Source organism: Pleurodeles waltl, chromosome 10 (assembly GCF_031143425.1).
Source record: "Pleurodeles waltl isolate 20211129_DDA chromosome 10, aPleWal1.hap1.20221129, whole genome shotgun sequence".
Lineage (NCBI taxonomy): Eukaryota > Metazoa > Chordata > Amphibia > Caudata > Salamandridae > Pleurodeles > Pleurodeles waltl.
Genome location: NC_090449.1, coordinates 862,600,614 through 862,623,222, shown reverse-complemented (window position 1 = coordinate 862,623,222; position 22,609 = coordinate 862,600,614). Strand labels below are relative to the sequence as shown.

General features: G+C 44.2%; 1 protein-coding gene across 4 annotated transcripts in view; it reads right to left on the bottom strand.

Annotated features, from left to right (window-relative positions):
- OLAH (oleoyl-ACP hydrolase) overlaps positions 1 to 22,609 on the bottom strand; it is a 97,856-nt gene that overhangs the window by 23,996 nt on the left and 51,251 nt on the right. For all 4 annotated transcript variants that reach the window (XM_069211585.1, XM_069211586.1, XM_069211587.1 and 1 more), the window contains exon 4: positions 3,475 to 3,574. In XM_069211585.1, the coding sequence (XP_069067686.1) occupies positions 3,475 to 3,574 (100 nt within the window). The remainder of the gene's footprint in view (positions 1 to 3,474; positions 3,575 to 22,609) is intronic.

The window sequence follows — 22,609 nt, the reverse complement described above, 5'->3', positions numbered from 1 at the left end:
GTTTACTAAGTTAACTATAATGTGTGTCCATGCCATGCACTCTTATTTCATCACTCATGAGAGTTTCAGCTACATCATTGATAACATCACTAATAACATTATCCACCACGATTCTGTTCAATTTACTCTGCAAACTAGTACAGCACTTGAAATATGTAGAAACGTACTAAATGGTGCAGAATCATGTAAAGCATAAATTAAATAAACATGCTTTTTTTAAATAATTACACTGTAGCCGACTCTTTCTATACACACTAGCCCCAAGCGCCAACTACACAAAGCACAGAAGCAGGGGCTGTCCTGGCCATCATAGTACCTGGTGCAATGTGCTGCAAAAAATACAGTCACTTTGAGCCAATGAGGAGAAAGACAGAGGGTTGTATACCAGAACCGGGCCTCCATCCGGGGTATCCCTCACAGTCCTGTGATGCGGGTTATTCAAAAGAAAAGAACTACTGACTTTTGCAAAGCAGTGAGGCTCAGTAGGCTTACCAATTTCCTTATAAAGATAAAGGGGAGTCTCCACTGAAGGGGAGACACAGGTCATTTCAGTGAGGAAATAGGTGTGGCTTTTGTAGGGTGGGTCTATTGATTTTTGCTTAAGGTCACAGGAATAGTAGACAGATATGTCTGAAAATGCAAGGATCACAGATATAGCCGTGACAGTTTTGGCATTTGTGAATTCACAGGTTTATGTCCTCTACACGTGTAAATAGCTGTCACATTAGGGATCTAAAAATAAAGAAAAGAATGATCAATTCACCGATCTGAAGTAGAAGGCAGGCCAACTTGCCTAGCAGGCTTACTGTCGAACAACCATCTACTGTGCCATGTCAGACTGTCTTGTTTGGGATGGAACACAAAGAATATACTTGAAGATTCAAAGACATCTGTTAGAGTTAAGAGAATTAAAGGTGTCAGACTGAATCAAGGATGGTTAAAAACAACAGTTCAACATGTTGAAGACCAGACCATTCCCCAGATGATCCTGAACATTACACATCATGAAGGGACACAAGTAGCTTTTGGTATGTATTCTGAATTAGGAAGTATCAATTTTGGGGACCTCTAAAATTTGCAAGGGCTTCAGAGCACCTGTCTCCCTTTCATACACTTCACTGACTCCAATTATATCTGGGATACAACAGACAGGGTACACGATTACATCAAAGATAATACAGGAATTATTTTAAGATCTGGGACAATGGTGTGATCTTGTTTGGTCTATTCTGGTCAGCCTCTCCAGTTTGGAGTATGCAAAACAGCCTTTATGCTTTTGTCTAAGGTGAAAAGATGTCATTGGTAATGGAGAGAGGGTTCTGTCCTGTGAAGGGGAGGAAACACAGATTGAAAAGGATCAACTAAGAAGCTTGTTTTCTTCCACATAATGTGACAATTGCTGGCTGACTTCATACTCAATGGTTTTTCCCAGGAATGGAAGTAAGGAAATTGGACAGACGTTACTATGTATAGTGGGATCAGCATCTGGTTTCTTGAGGATTGGAATGCAAATAGCTTCAGACAAAATTAGAATTTGACACACTTCCACAAGAGAACCAGGCTGCATGACTTTGTCTATATGGAAAGAGGACAAGGCAGTGAGTCGGGAGAATGTGAGAAAACTATTCTGATGATGTTCAGCAAGATGCTGTCTATAGAAGACAAATGTATGTTGTCCATTTTCGTAAAAAAATACCAAGAGTCAACTGCAGAGTTGGCAAAAGGAGTAATTGATTTGCTACAGGACTTGGAGGCCGAGAACTCTCCTTAACTATTTTTGCGAGTTCCTTTCAAGTGTGTTTAGCTGAGTCAAATTTTACTATTGTGTATTATGTGTTCCAAGTCTGACATGTTGAAAGACCTGAATGCTAGCAGACCGAAAAAGCACAGAACATTTTGTGCTGTCCATTGTCACATAAGACTGGAGCGCGAGAGTGCAGAAACCTATCTTTCGGAATAAAAATTCTCATTATGGTGGCATTAATTATGGCTCCCAGGAAAATTATTAATTTTCATGGAATCAAATATTACACCCCTTAATTAAAATAAAATAACTGTGTCTGAATCGAAGAATGTGCAGTGAACAAGTAGTTGCAAACCTGATGATGTGAGACTAGTCAGCCTAGTCATGAAAGTAGGATAACGCCTAGTTCATAACTTGACTTAGAATTAGGTTTTCTTCTTATACAGTAAATAATGGGAATATAATTACTCCCCTTTGAATTACGCTACCCTAGAAAGCACGATTATCTTCACATTCTTTTGTAAAAGTGCTAATGGGAGATTGTTTTTTTTGAAAGAGGGGGTTTAGAGGAAAGTTAAACTTGCAGGTGTTTGCACGAGGTCACAGTCTTGAAGTGAGTTGTGTCTAAGCTTCACACTGCCCAAAAAGCTGTGAGACCCATAGGGGTAATCCAGGTTTTACTAAGGGCACTTTTGGTAGATTGGCTTGAGAAGCATGGCCGATTTTCAGAGATATTTTGGGGGCGTATGATGTATAAGAAACCAAATACACAATACAGATAAAGCAATAAGCAGCAGATTCAGACATGCTGCTGGGCACCAAAGCCTCACCAAGGTTTAGATATGAAACAAATGCATTTACATTCGCCAATACCACACCCTGATTCAAAGAATCAGGAATTAGTGGAATTCTACACCAGTGAATTTAGCAGCACATGAGGTATGCCATTATGGTGAATTATCTGCAGTTGTAAGTTTAGATACCGGGGTGGAAACAAGGAGAAAGGGCAGTTCGGTGAGCTAAAACACACAAACTTTTAACAGCATATGTATTAATAAACATTAGCAATGGATTTACAACCAGAATTTACGGTATTGCAAAATACTACTCTGTGAGAGAGTTTAATCCTGGGGTCATGCCAAGCTTTAAATTACTTTTTTGGTGATATGTCATGCCTACTTTGCCCTAAGGATATCTTACAAAAGAGAATGTCATTATAGGAATTTCAAGTGTATTACTAAGTTTAATAAGGCTACTCAATCCATTAAAATATTCAACATATGCATTAAAGGAATCACTTTAATTACAGCTAAGCCGTTCTTACAAGGTTTTGCGATAAAAGGACACATTAAAGTTCATTTTATTACAGCACTTTAAACAATGCAAATGCACGAGAACATATCTATTTCGTAACAGATTTCTTTTTTTTTTTAAAACAATACATTGCTATTGTTCCATGTACTATAAATAACTATCAGCTCTACTAAATTATGAGTAGTTTGGTTTTCTTTTGTTACACTGACATCGAAAAAAACTTTTAGTTCGTCATGTTTATTCCAATACACTGTAAGCAATTACATGTTTATTCCAATACAATGTAAGCAATTATCCTTCGACGTTCCGTGGTCTACCTTAAATTGTTTATTAGGTATGCGTTCGCTGTAGGAATTCCTATTCAGGCAGAACAATTAGCTCATAAAACATTTTAGGTTCCACAAAACATATCTTACATGAGGGGCAGATGCACCTGATACAAAAAGATGGGTTGGTTCCAAGCCATGACTCTCTTTCAGCTTTAGGGCAGTGGCAAAACAAGTCAGTGATCCAAAGCTGTAATAAATAAAATTAATACACAGTTCAATCTAGGTAAACAACTATTCCAGTTAATTCATGTAAGACAAGCCTGCATTCCTCATTGTAGCAATTATAGCTCACCTACCTCACACACGCTCTCCTCTGGCTCATTCAATCTGCCCAACTTCTTAGACATCCACTAACAAGTAACGTGATCTGGAACCTGCTTTGCCAACTATTATAATAATGAGTGGAGACAGCAAGGAGAAAATATAAACACATTTCCCTTCGACTGACCTGCCTTCTGCAAAACCCTTCCATTCCACTCAGCCAGATCCAGTTTTTCTGGCAAATGGTGGAGAATTGAACCTACTTTGAATATAAAATACTTACTGTGTCAGTGGTTGAGGCCTCATTGTTGTTCTACATCAGCATAGCCTTTCTCAGAAATCGCTCATACTTTCCTAAGCATCCATGCAGCAATAGTAAAAATAATGTTCTCAGCAAGAAAGCCGGCACTCAAGGAATTGATTCAACCAACTTTTGCAAATAATGTTCAGGATGACGATGCGTTTCAGCTGAACGTTCAGCCAAAATGCACCATCACTCTGATGGTTAATGGTATGGCTAATAGAATAAAAATAATGTGAAATCAACTACTTGAGGGTCAGCTTTTTTGCTGAGAACTATTTGGCTGAAAGAACATCGAATTTGTGAAACCCTGGGCTTGGCATGACCACCTTCTGAGCGCCAACTGTTGTTTGGATGCTCCTCAGAAAGGGATGCACGACAGAATCATGCATGCCTTTACCACACATGCCTTTACAATGTGGTCACTACAAACCTTTTATCATGCATTTGCCTTTACCACAAAACATTTTTTGTAAAGGTATATGGTAAAGTAAAGTGGTAAGTTTATATATATATATATATATATATATATATATATATATATATATATATATATATATATGTGCATGCGTGTATATATTTAAATAAATAAATAAATATTGACAAAGGCCGAAAAGCATTCCCTTTTGCCAAGTGGAACAAAGTACTCTTGCAATGGTGAATGCCTGTGGTCTTTAAACTGAAAGATAGTGTGTGGATGGATATATATATATCTCCTTGCCATCCGTAGGCCCATACCCAACCTAAAAATACACTTACCACCCAAAACCCATACCCACCCTACAACCAAAAACCCTGACCATCCAAAAACTCATACCCACTCTAAACCTTAAAAACCACTTACTGCTGAAAAACCCATACCCCCCTAAAACCTAAAAATGCCTTTAACACCCAAAAAACCCATACCTGCCGCATAACCTCAAAACCACCTACCAATCAAAAACCTATACTCACCCTAAAACCTAAAATGCCCTTACCACCCAAAAACCCATACCAACCCTAAAACATAAAAACTACTGACCACCCAAAAACCCATACCCACCATAAAACCAACAAACCCCTTACCACCCCAAAACCAGTATCTACCCTAAAACCTACAAATGTCCTTACCCCCCAAAAACCCATACCCACCCTAGACCCTAAAAATGCCCTTACCATTCAAAAACCAATACCCACCCTAAACCTCTCTCTCTCTCTATCTCTCGCTATAAATATATATAGATATAAAAAACTTAAAACATATAATACTTACCTGAAAACCTTTCCCACACATACACCTTTACATTCATGCCTTTACAATTTTTTTTTTTAAATACTTTAAAACCTTTACCACGCATATGCCTTTACCATCCATGCTTTTACAACGAAATTCGTTGCAAAGGCATGTGTGGTAAAGGTATATTTGTGGCAAAGGCATGCATGGTAAAGGCATATGCGTTGTAATTGCTCTGTGATGTTGGTCATGCTTGGTAATGACAGCGTTGTAATGGCTGCTTCCCCACCAGAAAATTGCCTTATGGATACAGAGTAACGTTTGCCTAACTAGACAATGAACACTGGTTTATCTCGGGCGTCAGTCTTTAAATAAAGGGAACACTAAGCATGCAGCCTGGAAAAGACTTGTGGTACCAGTGGAGGGGACGCTCAGTACGACATGAGAAATCCTTCTTAACAAAGAATATGCCTATCGTTATTTGTGTATTTCCCTGGGGACCAAGTCACACTGATCAAATCTGCTTCCACAATCCACTGCAACTTTTCGTTTCAAGGTTAGTTCTGGATTCTACAGTAAAGAAGGGCATTAGGGGCATTACAGTACTCTAAAATGGACAGGCTGAAAATGACCCTGGCATTTCCATTAACGAGGTATGTCATGTCATATACATTCCTAAAGATCATAGTTGCTTGTACCAGTCAGAGCTTCTTCTTCCAAGGTCTAGCACAGGTCAGTTGTCGTCCATAAAAAGTAAGCAGCACATTTAATGGAATCGCAGTCAATGGTGAATACAAATTACAAATACAAATTTAATCAATTATCCCTACTACATTTTCCTGAGTGGATCCGGAAGATTTAAACAGCATTGCTCCCATGCTCAGACAGGTGATACTGTGCAGCTCCTCACTGACTTTGGTGCACCACAGAAGTGACTTTGGAGCCACATATAAATGCCACCCCTGTGCATCAATGTCAGTTTCTTTCATGCATCTATCAGCACCCTTGGACACTGAGCCCCAAAATAATCAGAGGTACCAGGGTGCAAATCTCTACTCTGAAGCCCTTTCAGATGGAAAAGGAAACCATTCCACAGAATGGGGAAGCAAAAGGGCGACTCAGTTCAAAGCCATCACTGAGTTGCCTGGAACCAAGGCAGACAGAACCTGGGCCAACACGATCATCTTAAATTTCTCGTTCCACAAGAAAATGCTAAGAGGGCCAAAATCCAACACTGCCAAAGCCCTTGGTCCTTCTTTAGCATGAAAAATAACAGAAATAAAAAGCAGTCCCTATTTCCAGGGCCAGAACCCTCTTTATGGCTTCTTTGGCCAAAAGAACCTGCACATCTTGACGCAAGTCGGACATGTGCTTCTCTGATAGCCGCTTTCATGTGAATAGCAAAGGTGGTTGGTCATAAAGTAATGAAAAAGCATAGGCCCTGTGAAAAATCGGAAGAGCCTATATGTAAGATATTATTTTTTGCCACCCTGCAGGAAATGTCTGATCTTGTTTACCACAGGTTGGTTGTGTGCCTCTAAGACCAAATTAAAGCAGTTTGGAGGCTGTTGCCATAGGGCAGGGACTAGAAAGTTTATTGTCCCCTGTGGTCTGGAGGTTGACTGCTTGATTCCATCCACCAACCCCAAAAGTACTGGGGTGACTGTTGTGGGGTGAGTGGGCCTTGAAGATTCCAGTACGCCAAGCCTCTGGAATAGCCCAGAAAGGGTCAAAACTGCAGAGGAATTTGCCTAGCAGGTTCAGAAAGGCACAAGGGACATGCCACGGCTATGTTCTCTTGAAAGCATTTCAGGGCAGAATCAGCCTTCTCACCAAAAATGTAAGACCCGTACGTAACATCCATGAGTGATGCCTGCATGTCTCAGAAGAAGCATGTCCATCTCATCCATGTGTGATGTTGAAGCACCACGCTAGTGCTGATTCATCTGCCCAAGGAGTCAGTAGTCTCCAGTCCAGAAGGGGTAACATAGTTAGCGGCATGCTGACTGGTTTGAGACAAGTTGGCACTAAATTCCTCACGGACTGCCAGCAGGATTTCGCTGCTTAAACAAGAGAATGTTTCCCAAGCAAACAGCTAGCATTGACTAACCGGAGGGCTAGAATGGCAAAGGAAAGCATCTGTCTCCCCATTGCTTTGACTCTCTTCAAAGGTTTGTCTGGGGGAATCATAGAAAATGAGGTTCACTCTGCTGGTGAGAGCCTGACTCACCAGATTTTCTGGCATATGGTGCTGTGTCAAGAATTCACAATCCCCTAAAGGAATGTTGAACTTTCATACCAGCCTGTTGAACAATAGGGATGAACAAGGCTTAAACCACTTGCCCATTAAAGTGTCAGTCAGGGCTTCATTGAATGGCAGAAAAGGTTCTGAGGAAGTCTGTTCAGGTTGCAAAATTAATTGCAGCATATTAGTTTTAATTTCCATAGTTGTCAGCTGTAAGTCTAAGTCTGCTCATCTCATCACTACAGCAAAATACATTCTCTTCCATTGATGGCCTGGGGGAGAACACAACACAGTATATGGGGAAATATCCAATGCAATGGCATCCTGTAAGTCCATGTACAGATTTTTACCATCATTATCATAGTGTGAGGGAAAATAATCCCCATCATCTCTATCATAGTCTCTGAAAGCTGGGTGACTCTGATCAGTCTGTGATTAAATCAGGATACCCAATGGGGCCTACACCCCCTGGTTTGAACTTAATGTATGCTTGACAATTGCAGCATAAAACCACCAAAATTAGAATTAGTTACAGAAAAGTGCAATAAGTGATTTGTATTACAGGTAACAAAAGCCATATACATTGCAATGAAAAAAGCACAAAATACAAAACTCTGCACACATTAAAATACACAATCCATCCATCTCTAGGTCCACAATGCAACCTGACTTAAGCTAACGTTTCCCATCAGCACATGATGTATTATTCAATCATAGACACCCACAGAGGAGACAATAAACTGCAATCCCGCTTTGAGCTAACCCACAAAAATATTCAATAACAATAACATCATTTTTACAACTACACATTGAAAACTGCACCAGTGCTAAAGTGTGAGAACATAGGCCAATTTAACTAAAACTCAAAATAGAAAAGGTCATATTACGCATATATACTGAAGTGCAAAGTATCAACCTTCATTATCCATGGAACTAAAACACTGTATATCAGCAAAGATCATTGTAAAGATAAAATGTAAATACAGTATGGTGCAGGTGCAAAACTAATGAATCCCCCAGTCACTAAATAGTTCTTTCCTTTCTATGATTATTCCCGTAAAACATTTATGGATGATAAAATAGATTAGGGGCAAATCACAAGTACAAACTCTTAAACATAATCGTAGCGGTGAAGGTAGCTAAACTTGCCAGCCAGTTATATTTCCAGGCCTGCTGAACGAAACCAGCTAAATCTCCTGAGTTGCTGGAGGTAGACTGCTACTACCTAAAAGACATTCTGTTTTGTCCCAAAAAATTTAATAAAACCACCTGTCACCATAGGAAAGTCGACCCTCAGGCAGAAGATGATTGCTTATCTGCAGGATCTAAAGCTGCACTGGAGACTCCGCAGGTGTTACCAGCATATTAGTTCAGATAGAAAGCTGGGCCAGATGCTAAGGAGGTGCAGTAACTTCTTTTTGAAGCAAAAACAGTCTATATCTATTATGAGGTGCAACAGTCTTGGGGACGTGGCTAGATGCCGATGGCGGAAAAAGTCTCTTCGTAAGACTCCCGCCTGTAATCTCCCACCCTGTTAAATCCTGATTCTCGGAGGGACCCCAGCCACCCCCCGGCACACAGCTGGAAGTGCGGGGGGCCATGTATGAATTGGGGGGGTGAACTGCGCATGCAGTGGCTGGGGATCGGCCCCAGACTAGCCGGGACAACAAGGGCCGCGAGGAGCACAAGATGGCGGCCGTGACCAGGGAGGCCGAAATAGTGGCCCCCGCTGCGGATACCATGGCCTGAGACCGCACGCCCCCACAGAACATCGGAGAGAGTGCACAGGGTGTGACGGAGGGCTGAGGACGGACTAAGCTGGTGAGGGGCCCTGCGGAGTGCGACGAGCCGGGACAAGCCTCGCGCTCCTCGGCAGCACCAGTGAACGGAGGTGCTCGGCGGGGAGTAAGCCGACAGCAGAGTCCCTGAGATGCGATGACCGGCCCTCTAGGAATGAGGCCGTTCCCCAGGTCAGCATAGGGCGCCGGAGGGGGCAGAGAGGAGGGGAGTCACTGGCCCCAGCCCTGAATGCCGTGTGGCAGGGCCACCCCAGAAGCAAAGGCAGACAGACCACAGGGGTTCGGAAGTTGCATGTCAGGGGAACCCTCAGCACGTGCGGCTATAGAAGGACTGCTCAGCTGCGCCGGAGCTATGAGTGCCGCAGGGAGCCCAGGAAGGTGATCACAGCCCAGGAGAGGAGGCCGCTAGTTTCCGACCCATATATTACCTAGGAGAAGGAGACCTGCGTGGAGGGATGAGGTGAGCCTATTAGTCTTCTATTGTGACAGAACACGGAGGTAATCCGCGGGAGGGGGATGGCTGCACAGGAGGCGCCCCCACAACGGGGGTGGGGGGGGAATCCCAATACAGAACAACCTTCAACGCCACAAGCAGAGGGGGCCCACTGCAGCATCACAAGCCTGCTGTGGCGAGGTTACGGGAAGGCTGCAGTGGGTGCGGAGCTTGGGAGCCCCCACCGCACCTAGGAAGGTCAACTGCAGACCGCAAGATAAGAGGTGAAGTGACCTAGAATCCTCTGCGAGCTGGAGAGCTTGGAGAGTCGTTAACAAAGAGGGGGCTCACTGCATCCATCCATTAGTACCTCCGGGAGGTCCAATTAGGCCTCCATTGTCGTAGGAAATAGCAGCAGAGACCCATAAATGGGAAAAGTTGGCCGCTTGAAGGATACAGAAGTGAAAGACAGTGCTGCCGCGGAGGCAATGATGGGACCGCGGGGAGCCAAGAGCACCCACCCTATGGAGGGGACTGGGGACCCCACCCTTCAGGACATACTAAAAGCCATAACAGCCTCTTGTGAAGCCTTGGAAGGGAAAATCGACGCCCTGGCCACCAACTTAACAATACTCAGAGACGACCACCTGTCCACAACAGAAAAACAAGTCAAAGAACTCCTGCCACAGTTTAGTGGCACAACCAAGACCATGAGCCGGATAGAGAAGCAAATTTGCGACCCGGAAATACAAGCAGAAGACGCAGAAAATTGTTCCCAGCGAAACAATATCCATGTGATTATCGGAACGCATCGAAAAGAATAACATGGTGGAGTTTCTGGAGCGCTGGCTCAAAGATGAATTGGCAGGGGATGGACTCTCACCCTTTTTGTGCTCGAGAGGGCGCATAGGATCCCGGCGCATACCCCACCTCCAGGGGCCCCTCTAAGGCCGGTTATTGCCCGTTTGCTGCATTACACGGACAGGGACTATTTGCTGAGCCAAAGCAGGAGGAACGGTGACTGCACAATAGACAACCACACGATTCGTATCTTTCCCGACTTTTCGTGGGAAGTACAGAAACAGAGGGCCACTCTTCGAGACGCTAAACAGAAACTGCACCAACTAGGGATACAGTATGGAATGATGTTCCCCGCAAAACAGAGTGGTGGCCAAGGGGGGCACACAGTTCTTTACCACAGCGGACAAAGTGTGACAGTGGATAGACTCTCAGGACCCGCAACCACCACGCCAAAGGAGAGCCCAGCAAAGCAGGAACCACAAATTGATGACTCCTTCCAACAAAGAGGTGCAAAAAGAATGCCAGAAGGCAATGGAGGCAGTGGCATCTCTGAGCAGATCAGACCCCAGCTCCCACCAGGTGGGCGAGGAGCTGGAACATTCAGGATCGGATCAAGACTCAGATGCGTCGCACGCATCAGTTGGGTCGGGACCGGAGGTGACTGCATCATCTGACTCACACAGCTCTGGATTTATCTGTGAGGCCCAGTGCTGGCACCGGACGGCCACCAAGAATCGTATGGAAGACATTCTCTCCTCCGAAGCAGCTGACAGCACAACTAGAGATGGCGGAACCTGCAGGAGAGGGGCTAAGCCCCAAAACACTCTCATGCTTATCAGATGGGGGAGAGACGGGCAACGCGGCATACTCCTCTTAAAGAACTTGAGGACCGCCCCCAGGTTCAATAGACTAGTTGATGTAATTGTTTAGGTTTGGATGAGAGACGAAAACCCTTTTGTCCTGGGGTAGGGGAGTTGGGAAGTTATTTGTTGGGTTAAGTTTACAGGGCAACATGAGTCACAGAGATTGGTAGCTCTGGAGCTATTGATGCGGTGCGGGAGGCCACAGTTGCAGTTGTCTATGGTAATGAGATAGGCGCAAGAACATCTATGTGCAAGACAGTGGTATGGCTACATTAGATTCATATAAATTCCTATCATGGAACATCCGGGGCATGCACACGATGGTCAAAAGGTATAAGGTTTGTCATACTTACAGAGGAGAGGTATCCAGGTTGCAATGCCCCAGGAAACGCACTTAACACAAGCAGAGGGGAAAGCTATACAGAAACGGTGGAGGGGTCAAGTATACTACACCACTCACTCTGCCTTTGCTAGAGGGACCCTGATATGGATATGGGCGGGGGTCCCATTCCAATTGCTGGATAGTCTCATTGATCCAGAGGGGCGATTTGTGGCAATTCATTGGAGACTGGAGGGCAGGGAGCTAGCAATGATTAATGTTTATGCACCCAACTCGGATCAGAGTACATACTTTACACGGCTATCAGGCCTCCTGGCCTCATTCCTGCAACACTCCTTGATACTAGGAGGTGACTTTAATTGTGTGTCAGACCCCACCACAGACCACTCACACCCCCCTTTGCACGATTCTCCGCTTACTAGAGTGGCACGGCAGTTCACATCCTGGCAGACACATTGGAGCCTGGTAGTTGCGTGGCGAAGGTTGCACCCAGACACCAGGGACTACTCATACTTCTCTTATTTACATGAGTTATACATTCGGCTTGACGCTTCTTGTGTACACCAGATGCATTACCACATATACACAACGCTGAATACTTGGCTTGCACTATCTCAGATCATAACCCAATATTGTTATCACTGAAGTGAGGTCTCCCCCTCCCTCGTATCCCCACATGGAAATTGAAACCAGAATCGTTAGAGGATGTACAATATTAGGGGGAGATTAAACAGCATATTACTCATGTTTTTGCGAATAACGAGGCCACAACCAGCAATCCTTTGATATAATGGGATGCTTTTAAAGGGGTGATGAGGGGGAGGAGTATAGCGGGAGCAGTGGGGCTACGTAGAACACTACTTAGAGACACCATAGGGGCGGAGGATGAACTGAGAGTGGCTGAAAAGAATGGGCCAGAGAATCCAAACTTCCAGCACACAATATTGGAGCTCAAAGAAACAGCAGCGGGGTGCATGAAACGTCTTGGCTGCTTCAACTAAAGGAATCATATCACAAGAGCCCACAGGGAGAGGGACAAGGCAGGCCGTATGTTGGCGTGGGTGGTGACGCCGACTCAGAGTGGCTCAATCATACTGGAAATGAAAATGGACAGCATCTATGGACAGGAAGAGATTAATGCACATTTTCTAACCTACTAAGAGCAGTTATACAAAAGTACCCTTCAGTATGATAGGGAAACCACAGAGGCCTACTTGGCCCAGATGCGACTCACCACACTTACACCTGACACAGCAGGGGAATTGGGAGGGGCCATCACCCAACAAAAAAATCAAGGGGCCCATCAAGGAGTTAGCTAGGGGGAAGACATCGGGGACGGATGGTTGCCCAGTTGAGTTTTATGCTGTATACGCAGAACTGCTGGCTCCAAGGCTTGCGACCTTCTAATGGCCGCCAGGAAGCGGGGAATACTGCTGGTGACGGCACGAGAGACGATTGAGGTGCCTCTGCTAAAACCTGGCAAAAATCCTACGGAATGCAGAGCTTACAGACCATTGTCCATGTTGAATTTGGACTACAATATTCTCAGTAAGATCTTGGCAACAAGGCTCCTCCCTCACATGACAAAACTAATACACCCAGATCAGGCAGGTTTTGCACCTGGATGAAATACAGCGGATAACATACGCCAATTGTTAGCAGTCATGAGGGATCCCGCCCACGATGACAAGACGGCCAGGGTGCTTGCTATGGATAACGAGAAGGCCTTTGACAGCCTGGAGTGGGGGTTCCTTAGGCCAGGCTGGGTTTGGGACCTGACTATATTGCATGGGTGTGGTTACTGTATACCAAGCCTCCGGCCAGAGTGCGAACAGGGCGAATAATATCAGAAAGCTACGCGGTGGAGCGGGCACTAGTCAGGGGCTGCCCCCTGTCCCTGTTTGCGTTGGCCATGGAACCACTGGCAGTTGCGGCTCGAGGTAGGGAGGGAGGCCAGGGAATAAGAGCGGGGGGTGAAGACACCTAATAACCTTATATGTCTGCTGATTTTTTGGGGGGATATGCATAGAGACCTGCAGCGAGCCCAGCTGATGCTCTCTCAGTTCAGTACTCTTTCGGGACTGGAAGTAAACTGGGACAAGATCAGGTTGTTCCCGCTGGGTCCTGCGGCAATGCCCCCTCTCGGGCTGGGTACGGTCATGTGGGAACCACGTTGTCTTTCTTATTTGGGGGTTAAGGTGCACCATGACCCGCAGGACATCCTTGAGGGCAATGTAGGAAAAACCCCAGTCTGTCAGGACCCATATGACTTTTTAGCAGACCCTGCCATTATTTGTAGCAGGTATGGTGGCGCTCCTAAAATGATAGGTCTGCCTAGGCTACTATATTACTTTACTGTCTTACCAATATGGATACCCAGGGCAACCTTTAGGGAATTGGAGGCACTAGCATTGCATTCCTGTGGGGCAGCAGACGAAGGAGATTGGCATCGGCCAAACTCCAAATGCAGTCCTCGGATGGTGGACTGACGGTCCCAGACTTTGAAGCCTATTATTTGGCTGCACAGCTCCAATGGCTAGCAAGCAGACAGGACCCTGAGGCAATGGTAAAACCATTCACTCCTCCATGGACGAGGTTAATGGAGGTGTTGTTGGGGAGCCGAGGCCGCAGGACGGGGGACTCCCCTGAATTGAAAACCTTGATTCGATGCTGGACAAGCTGTTTACACAAGTTTAAGATACTTGCCTACTCCCTGGACCGTCCTCTGTTGTCCATACTGGCACTACCATATAGGAGTAACTGGGAGGGGCTCCAAGCCTAGGTTGTGGCAGGGGTACAGACAGTGGGAATCCTGTTTAAGGAAGGGACAATGACAACATTCGAAGACCTTAGAGCGGAGTTTGATTTACCAGGGGTCATTTTCTACTCTATGGCTCAATCACTGCTAGTATTCGGCGGCACTGGCGGGAGGGATTGGGAAAGGCCCCAAACAGACAACTTGTACCTATCTGACGACCTCCACGGGTACGCTCAAAGAGGTGACAAATTTATATGGTAGAGTACGGGCAGATAAGACCCTCCCATTAACTCAACTTAGACTAAAATGGGAGAGAGATCTGGGCACCGATATTCCTGACAAAGCATGGGAGCAAATACTGGAGGGCTTCCCCAGGACAACTAGAAATGCTAGATTTAAGCTTATTAACTTTTACGTGCGGCATCAAGGTTATTTAACCCCTGGTCAGATCAACAGGCACTTTGGCACGGACGGAGCAAAATGTCCTAGGTGTGGATTGCTCGGAACAGAATTCAGGCACATGTTTTGGGATTGCCCAATTCTAGGGACGTTCTGGGGGAGGTGACCCAGTCAGTTGCAAGAGCGATAGACAAGGTGATTCCCTGTACAATAGGCCATTGCTTGCTCGGGTGGTTCCCACATACGTCCAAGACAAAAGTTTCTGTCAGATTTCAGGACCTGGCTTATGTGTTGGCCAAGAGGGAAATTGCCAGGACTTGGAAAAATCCTACGGGCCCAAGGATATCTCAATGGAAAAGGGAATTCAAAAAATGGGCTAGATGCGAGGGGGGATGTTCTTCTCAGAGAGGCCAAAAGAGGGATGAGACCACCAGAAGTAGCAAGGGGATGGGACCTTGTAATGGAAGCCATGGAAGAGGAGATCCCGACTGACCCGACCCCCTGAATTCATAACGGACTGACAGGACCCAACCACACCGCACCTGATAGCGGACATCTTTAGTGAATATGAGCCTGACAATACCACACACAAGGAGAGGCAGCACGCATTTGACCTCAACGCACAATGTTCATCCCGCACCACGCAATTTGGCTCACTTGGGGGGGTAGGGAGTCGGGGGCAGGAGAAGTTGGGGTGGGTAAGGGGGGGATAGGGGAAAGTTGGGCGAGTTCTTAGGGTCCCAGTTTAGTAGTGGGCCCGGTATGTATGGATTGAGCTAAGCCACTGTATTGGAAAAAAAAGTTGAAAAATAAAGTTGTATCTTACTACGAATGCATGATTTATTAGACAACGGAAATTGCAGCAGGTCCAACGAATCAAGTGAACCAAAGTGTATTTGCATGAAATTTATTTGAAATAGCGTCTATAACTTTCGGCTAGATAGCTTTGGCTCTGCAGCCGCTTGTAGAAAATAACAGACACCCATCTATGGCTTCTTTTCCTAAAATGTTCTTTATCTCCTAAAAATGAAAGACACTTTAGTTGCTTGTTCGCTGCTAGTTTAAAACTGTTATATAGTAGGCTTTCATTCAAGTCTGACTTCCATGGATTTTGTGAAGCCCCCATCTGCATCTATTTTCATATGTGTGGTTTAAGTGTCCCAGATGGTACACTTTTCTCTTGGAAACATTTAAAAAGTGCCCTAACCTTGCTGAAAATGCTAAGTAGCCATAGGATAATGTGGTAATTACCTGTAAAAGGGCATTAGTAAAGGATTCAGCAGTTTACAGCAAAGCACCTGGAAAACATAAATTAGTGCAGCCAACTTAGGTTTCAGTGCATTAAGCTGAAAAAGAAGTGACCCACGACCTTGCAGCCACACTCCCAAGTATTTGTAACTTTGACTTCTTTTAATCTCTGTCTCTTCTAAATGCCAAACCCCTTTCTTGTTCACCTTTTTGCCCAAACACTACGTTTGTTTTGTCAAAATTAACTGTCATATAGTTTTCCTCACACTATACATTTAAAGGCCTCTGAACACCCAATCTTGGTTTAAACCTCTATTTGTCGGCATTTTTGGCGAGAATGCATGTTCATCTCCCAACTTTATTTTTGCACCCAATTATTGGAGTATAATAATTGAATGGTAGGCAGCAGAGTAGAATGAATATTCCAGTCAATCAGGAAAAGGACGTACACTTGTGGATCATAAGAGTATCAGTAATTTAGCACAGATGGCAATCACAAATACAAAAAGAACAGTTGATTTCGATTCATAATATTTTGCTTTTCTTTTCTAGTCTTTTATTTATGTTGTTTTAATTTGTTCTTCGAAATGTATCCACTGGAACAGAAAAGATGTGTTGTCCACTGTGGCTCACAGGCGTGGGGCTTTTTCAAGCCTGTACACTTTTACCAAATACATAATTTTGAAACTGAAGGTTAACAAAATGATAGTGCGAAGAAACAAAAGACAAGAAAAGCAAACATAAGGACAATAGGTCGGGTTCATTCAGCAAAAATATAATATTAGATAGAATGTTAAATGCAAGTGGGACTTTCATAATTGTGGCTAAATTAAAGCAAGCATGACAGAGCTCGGAATCCTAACATAAAAAGTGGGTTTCGTGAAAAAGGTGCTAACATATATGCAAGTATGAACTCCAAGGTGGTGAACTTAAACAAAAAGATATACACTTGGTACCTATAATTAGCCTTGATCTTGAATGTTGGGTGACTTCCTGTCATCAGGACTAATCTTCATCTATACAGTGGCTGCCTCCCTAAAAATCAGACTCAAAAGGTACAGTAGTGGAGAGCTGTGCCTCTTAAACCAGGCTCCTAGATTGTCTCTGATAAAGGATATGAATTTGTGCTGGGTGACGAATTTTCAGGAAAGAACCACATCTCTTCTTGCTCTACCTACCCTTAGAGAATCCACCACTAACGCTAAGTAACAGAATTATCTCCACTACGACAAGACAAACCTTTTTGGCCAGAGTTGGGTATGATAATGCCATTTCCCTCTAATCACTATGCAAATAATTACCTAAAGGGCCAGAATTTTCCTGTGTATTGCAACCATAAATTATCTTTAATTTGCCAGAGCCAGCATTTTATCATAGGTGCTATCATATCCTATCAGTCCACCCAGTGATGCCAAGAACTGAATTGTCTCCACAATGCCAGGGCCACTTCCAGACATGGACATCATCATGCCATTAATACCTCCCTACTCCCCCCTTTCAAATGCCAACAATTACCTCCAACACTAGCTTGTTCCTATAGATGCCCCCTGTAGTGACTTCCATGATTTAGAATGGAATCTTTATGGCTCCACGAGAACTCCATATCAGTATGTGACAATTGCTAGAACAGCAGGTACACACAGAATAAAGATGTGTAATTTACATCTCTATGTGTGGCCTAGTTATTCAGTGGGTACCAGGTTGGGGAGGATGCTACAACTGGCGACGAGATAGGGGTTAAGTAACCCTAAGAAGAAAGTGCTCTCCTGGAAAGTTTTCCTTGGTCCAAGAAAACTGCTCGTTCATGCCCACATGTGTCTTCATTGGAGGGCTGAGTCGACAGTTGGCGTATGCGGAGTCAAAGCGCAGCTCCAGCAGGTGTGAAGCATTTGAATGGGAAGAGAATTTCACAGAAACCCTATGCATCTTTGGTCAAGAAACAACACCCAAAATCCTATGAAAAGGTACTGCGCTGCAAACAAAATAAAGCTATACAATATCCTGAGTGTTAACGCTAAAGGTGGATTCAACCAGGTTTACAAAGCACAGTTAAAGACAATTACTAGATACCAAATAGCGCTAAACGCAGATCTTGCATGATTTTGAACGGCACCTTTATGGTTCCCCAAGGACTCTGTATCAGTGTGTGACATATTTGCTAGAATACAATGAATAAAACTTGCTTTAGAATGTTGGAGTTCACAGGTACACGCAGAGGGATAAAGACGTGGATTACAGTTCCATATGTGGCCTAGTTATTCAGCGGGTACCAGTCTGGGGAAGAAGCTACACCCCTGCATATGCCACTATTTACCTCTGATATGCCAGGGCCAGAATGTTGTATCAAGAATTACCGCCAATATGACAGAGCCAGCACTTTGCACTGTGTGCCTATAATATGCTATAAAAAATCTCCACAAGCCAAGAGGACAGCACTTCACTATGGGTGCTCCCTATTTTCTATGGGTGGCTGGCTACCTGTGTCAAGAATTTCTTACAATATGCCTTGATCAGCTAAGAAGTGCAAACACACAATCACAAGCACAGATTATTTTCTATTTATCTTGCCTGCTGGCAGGTTGCTTCAGGCTACAAGGGGTAAATTGTTTTTTGAAACAAGAACTGGGAGATCTGGAATCCACCTCGGTAAACAAGAATCCACACAAGGAAGCAGAGGTCAGGATTAACAAGAGGAAGTTTAGCCTGTCCCATACCTCTCCGAGCTTAATAAGGAAGGAAGCTCTAGCCCCATCAGAAGCAGACACAGGACTTGGAATGCCACCCTAACTCTTCCTTCTGGTTTCAATTACTTGGGGGGTGCTCATTCATAAAACAACATCAGATGCTAACCTGCCAAATATAATGAAAGATCAGATTTAATAAGGATTGCTCCTTGGTAGAGAAGAACTGGGACCAGAGATTTTATGAACACTGCCAATGCAAATAAAAAGCTATCTAGTTCAGACAGCAGCTAAGTAGAGTATGTGGGAGCTCAATGGGGGTGTGGCCCCTGCCCAAACACCCCTGCTGATGAGCCAGCACTACTACCCGGTAGATCAAACAAGGTCCAGACAGCCCCTATCATGATTAGTCTCCCACCTGTTTCTTCCTTGTGCAGCCACTCATTGACAGAGCATCAACTTTCAGATCATGAGTCAGAAGTTGGAAATATCCCATTAAGCTGGTAAGACAGCTTAGTGAAATAAGCACTTGCACACTGCCTGACATTTCAAATGTTTGAATCAGGTCAGGCCTAGTCCAGGCTTAATGACAGTTAACTAAGTAAACTCAGCTGAGCATTGATGGTCTCTTTTACTTCAGCATTAAAGAAAATTAATTTTGTGGTATTTGTTCCGTGAACAGCAACAATTAATATTATTAGTAAAAGCAGTATTAATTATTGTCAATATTATTGTCATTTATTTTAGTATAGAGACTCCACCCTGAGCCTAAACATTTCTATATCTTCTCTATTTGATGAGTATAAAAAATACAGTTCAAGAACTACTGTGAACAAACCATGCTATTCTCAAATATCTTATGATGGGCTAGGAGAGACTAAAGTCCTATGTCAGTCGTCATTATCCTTTAAATAAAACACTGCACCCACTACGTTGATCTATAATTCCTCTTACCTTGCAAGAAGACAGCACACGTTTGTTTGATTGGATGAAAAGTATGATGGTTAGCGTGTTTTATAAGTAGGAGTTTGGGCTTTGTTTGGTCGTGAGAAAGTAAATTTACCCCTGTATGCGTCTTAATAAATCTATGTTTACTATGAAAACGCCGATGCCCCTATGTGCCTAAACATGCACTTTTACGTTTTACTTGCAATGTCATTTTTATACCAGCGTAACTCCTATCAGCTTAACACATTTATTGAACTGTGCCAGTAAAAGTAGCATCATTCTGAAGTTGGCAAAACTAAGCAAGGCTTTCAGTAGTATAGTCAACTCTTGTTAGTGTCAATTGTACCTGTCAAGGACTTTCTCACATTCCTTCCCACGAGAAGGCACCAGCTCATTTTTGTCATTAGTAGGTATCTACAAGTTCTGTTTGATCTTGTGTCCTCACTTCCATTCACTGCCTTAAGATATAATACACCAAAATGATTCGAACATTTATGGATTTTAGTATTATATGTGCCAACTTGTCAAGGGTAAAACTCCGGTCCATTGAAGGAGGGAACTTGCATCATTTTTGACTGCTAACGTTCTATTTTGCATCAAATGCATATCAGGCTTTATAGGCTATCTCAAGTGTTTTCTTTTACTTACAGAATTGGAGAGGAGCTCCATTTGAGTGGCAGTGGACTTGACACAGCAAAATGCATGAAGCTTTCAGCTGTCAACTTCCTCAAACTTCTTTTTATTTTCGTGTTTGCATCTTTTACAGAATGGTCAGACAGACATGAGTTTTCCTTCAAATGTGTGTTGGAAGTCATTCATATGGGCATTTGAGAAAGAAGGGATCCTAGAATGTATTAAATAACAAGCTAAGCATGAAGCTCATATGATAAATAGAAATCCTTGTCAGCTTACTACAAAAGCTACCACAAATATTATAATGGATTTTTATTTGTAAATAATCACTTAACACGTACTAAGTAAGGGGCTCCCTGCACGATGCAAGTAGACTATGCTAACATGGGGAAACATAGATCTCCAAACTTGTGAATGTCGAACTTGCTGAAAACCAGGTGCTTTTTATCTAACACCTGCACTTGACTCAGTATTAAACCCTGTTAGAAAAGCGGTTTTTGGTTGGCAGTCAGGTTACCTCCTGTCCAAGCAAAAGCCCTCACTCTAGTCAGGGTAAGTCACACACAATCCAAGATTATCCTGTGCCCACCCTCTGGTAGCTTGGCACGAGCAGTCAGGCTTAACTTAGAAGGCAATGTGTAAAGTATTTGTGCAATAAATCATACAATACCACCATATAGCACCACAAAAATACACCACACAGTGTTTAGAAAAATATATAATATTTATCAGGATAATTGTAGGTCAAAAAGAATAAAGTTGCAATGGAAAATTGTAGAAATATCACGGAAAAGTGATATAAAGTGTCTTAAGTCTTTAGAATATAAACAAAGTCTCTTTCAAGCACAAGTACCTGGTTGGGAGTGGAAAAATCTCCTCAGAGGGCCACAAGAGAAGAGGTGCGTGGAAAAAGGGTGTGTGCGTCGATTTCTCCCCAGCACACACGGACTTGCGTCGTTATTTTCCACGCGGGGAAGTCGGGAGTCGTTTTCCGGCGCGCGGACAGTCTCTTTCTGTGGATCGCGGGGATTACCAGATGTCCCGGGTCTGTGCGTGGATTTTCCTGCTTGTTCTCCGGCTGCGCGTCGGTCTGAGGGGCTGCGCGTCGAAATTACGATCTCACGGCAGGCGTCGCGTCGATTTCTCCTCTAGACTTCGATCTGCGGGGCTGCGTGTTGAAATTACGATCTCACGGCAGGCGTTGCGTCGATTTCTCCTCTAGAGGTCGGGCGGCGTTGTCCTTGCGAGGCCGTGCGTCGGATCTTCGATCGTCCCAAGAGCGTCGCGTCGATCAGCGTCGGAGTGCGGTGTTTTTCTCGCAGCGAAACAAGCTGTGCGTCAAAGTTTTTGGCGCATGGAGCGTCCAAGTAAAAGAGAGAAGTCTTTTTGGTCCTGAGACTTCAAGGAATAGGAGGCAAGCTCTATCCAAGCCCTTGGAGAGCACTTTCACAGCCAGACAAGAGTTCAGCAAGGCAGCAGGGCAACAGCAAGGCAGCAGTCCTTTGTAGAAAGCAGACAGGTGAGTCCTTTGAGCAGCCAGGCAGTTCTTCTTGGCAGGATGTAGTTTCTGGTTCAGGTTTCTTCTCCAGCAAGTGTCTGATGAGGTAGGGCAGAGGCCCTGTTTTATACCCAAATGTGCCTTTGAAGTGGGGGAGACTTCAAAGAGTGGCTTAGAAGTGCACCAGGTCCCCTTTCAGTTCAATCCTGTCTGCCAGGGTCCCAGTAGGGGGTGAGGCAGTCCTTTGTGTGAGGGCAGGCCCTCCACCCTCCAAGCCCAGGAAGACCCATTCAAAATGCAGATGTATGCAAGTGAGGCTGAGTACCCTGTGTTTGGGGTGTGTCTGAGTGAATGCACAAGGGGCTGTCAACCAAGCCCAGCCAGACGTGGATTGTAAGGCACAGAAGGATTTAAGTGCAAAGAAATGCTCACTTTCTAAAAGTGGCATTTCTAGAATAGTAATATTAAATCCGACTTCACCAGTCAGTAGGATTTTGTATTACCATTCTGGCCATACTAAATATGACCTTCCTGCTCCTTTCAGATCAGCAGCTGCCACTTCAACAGTGTATGAGGGCAGCCCCAATGTTAGCCTATGAAGGGAGCAGGCCTCACAGTAGTGTGAAAACGAATTTAGGAGTTTTACACTACCAGGACATATAACTACACAGGTACATGTCCTGCCTTTTACCTACACAGCACCCTGCCTTAGGGGTTACCTAGGGCACACATTAAGGGTGACTTATATGTAGAAAAAGGGGAGTTCTAGGCTTGGCAAGAACTTTTAAATGCCAAGTCGAT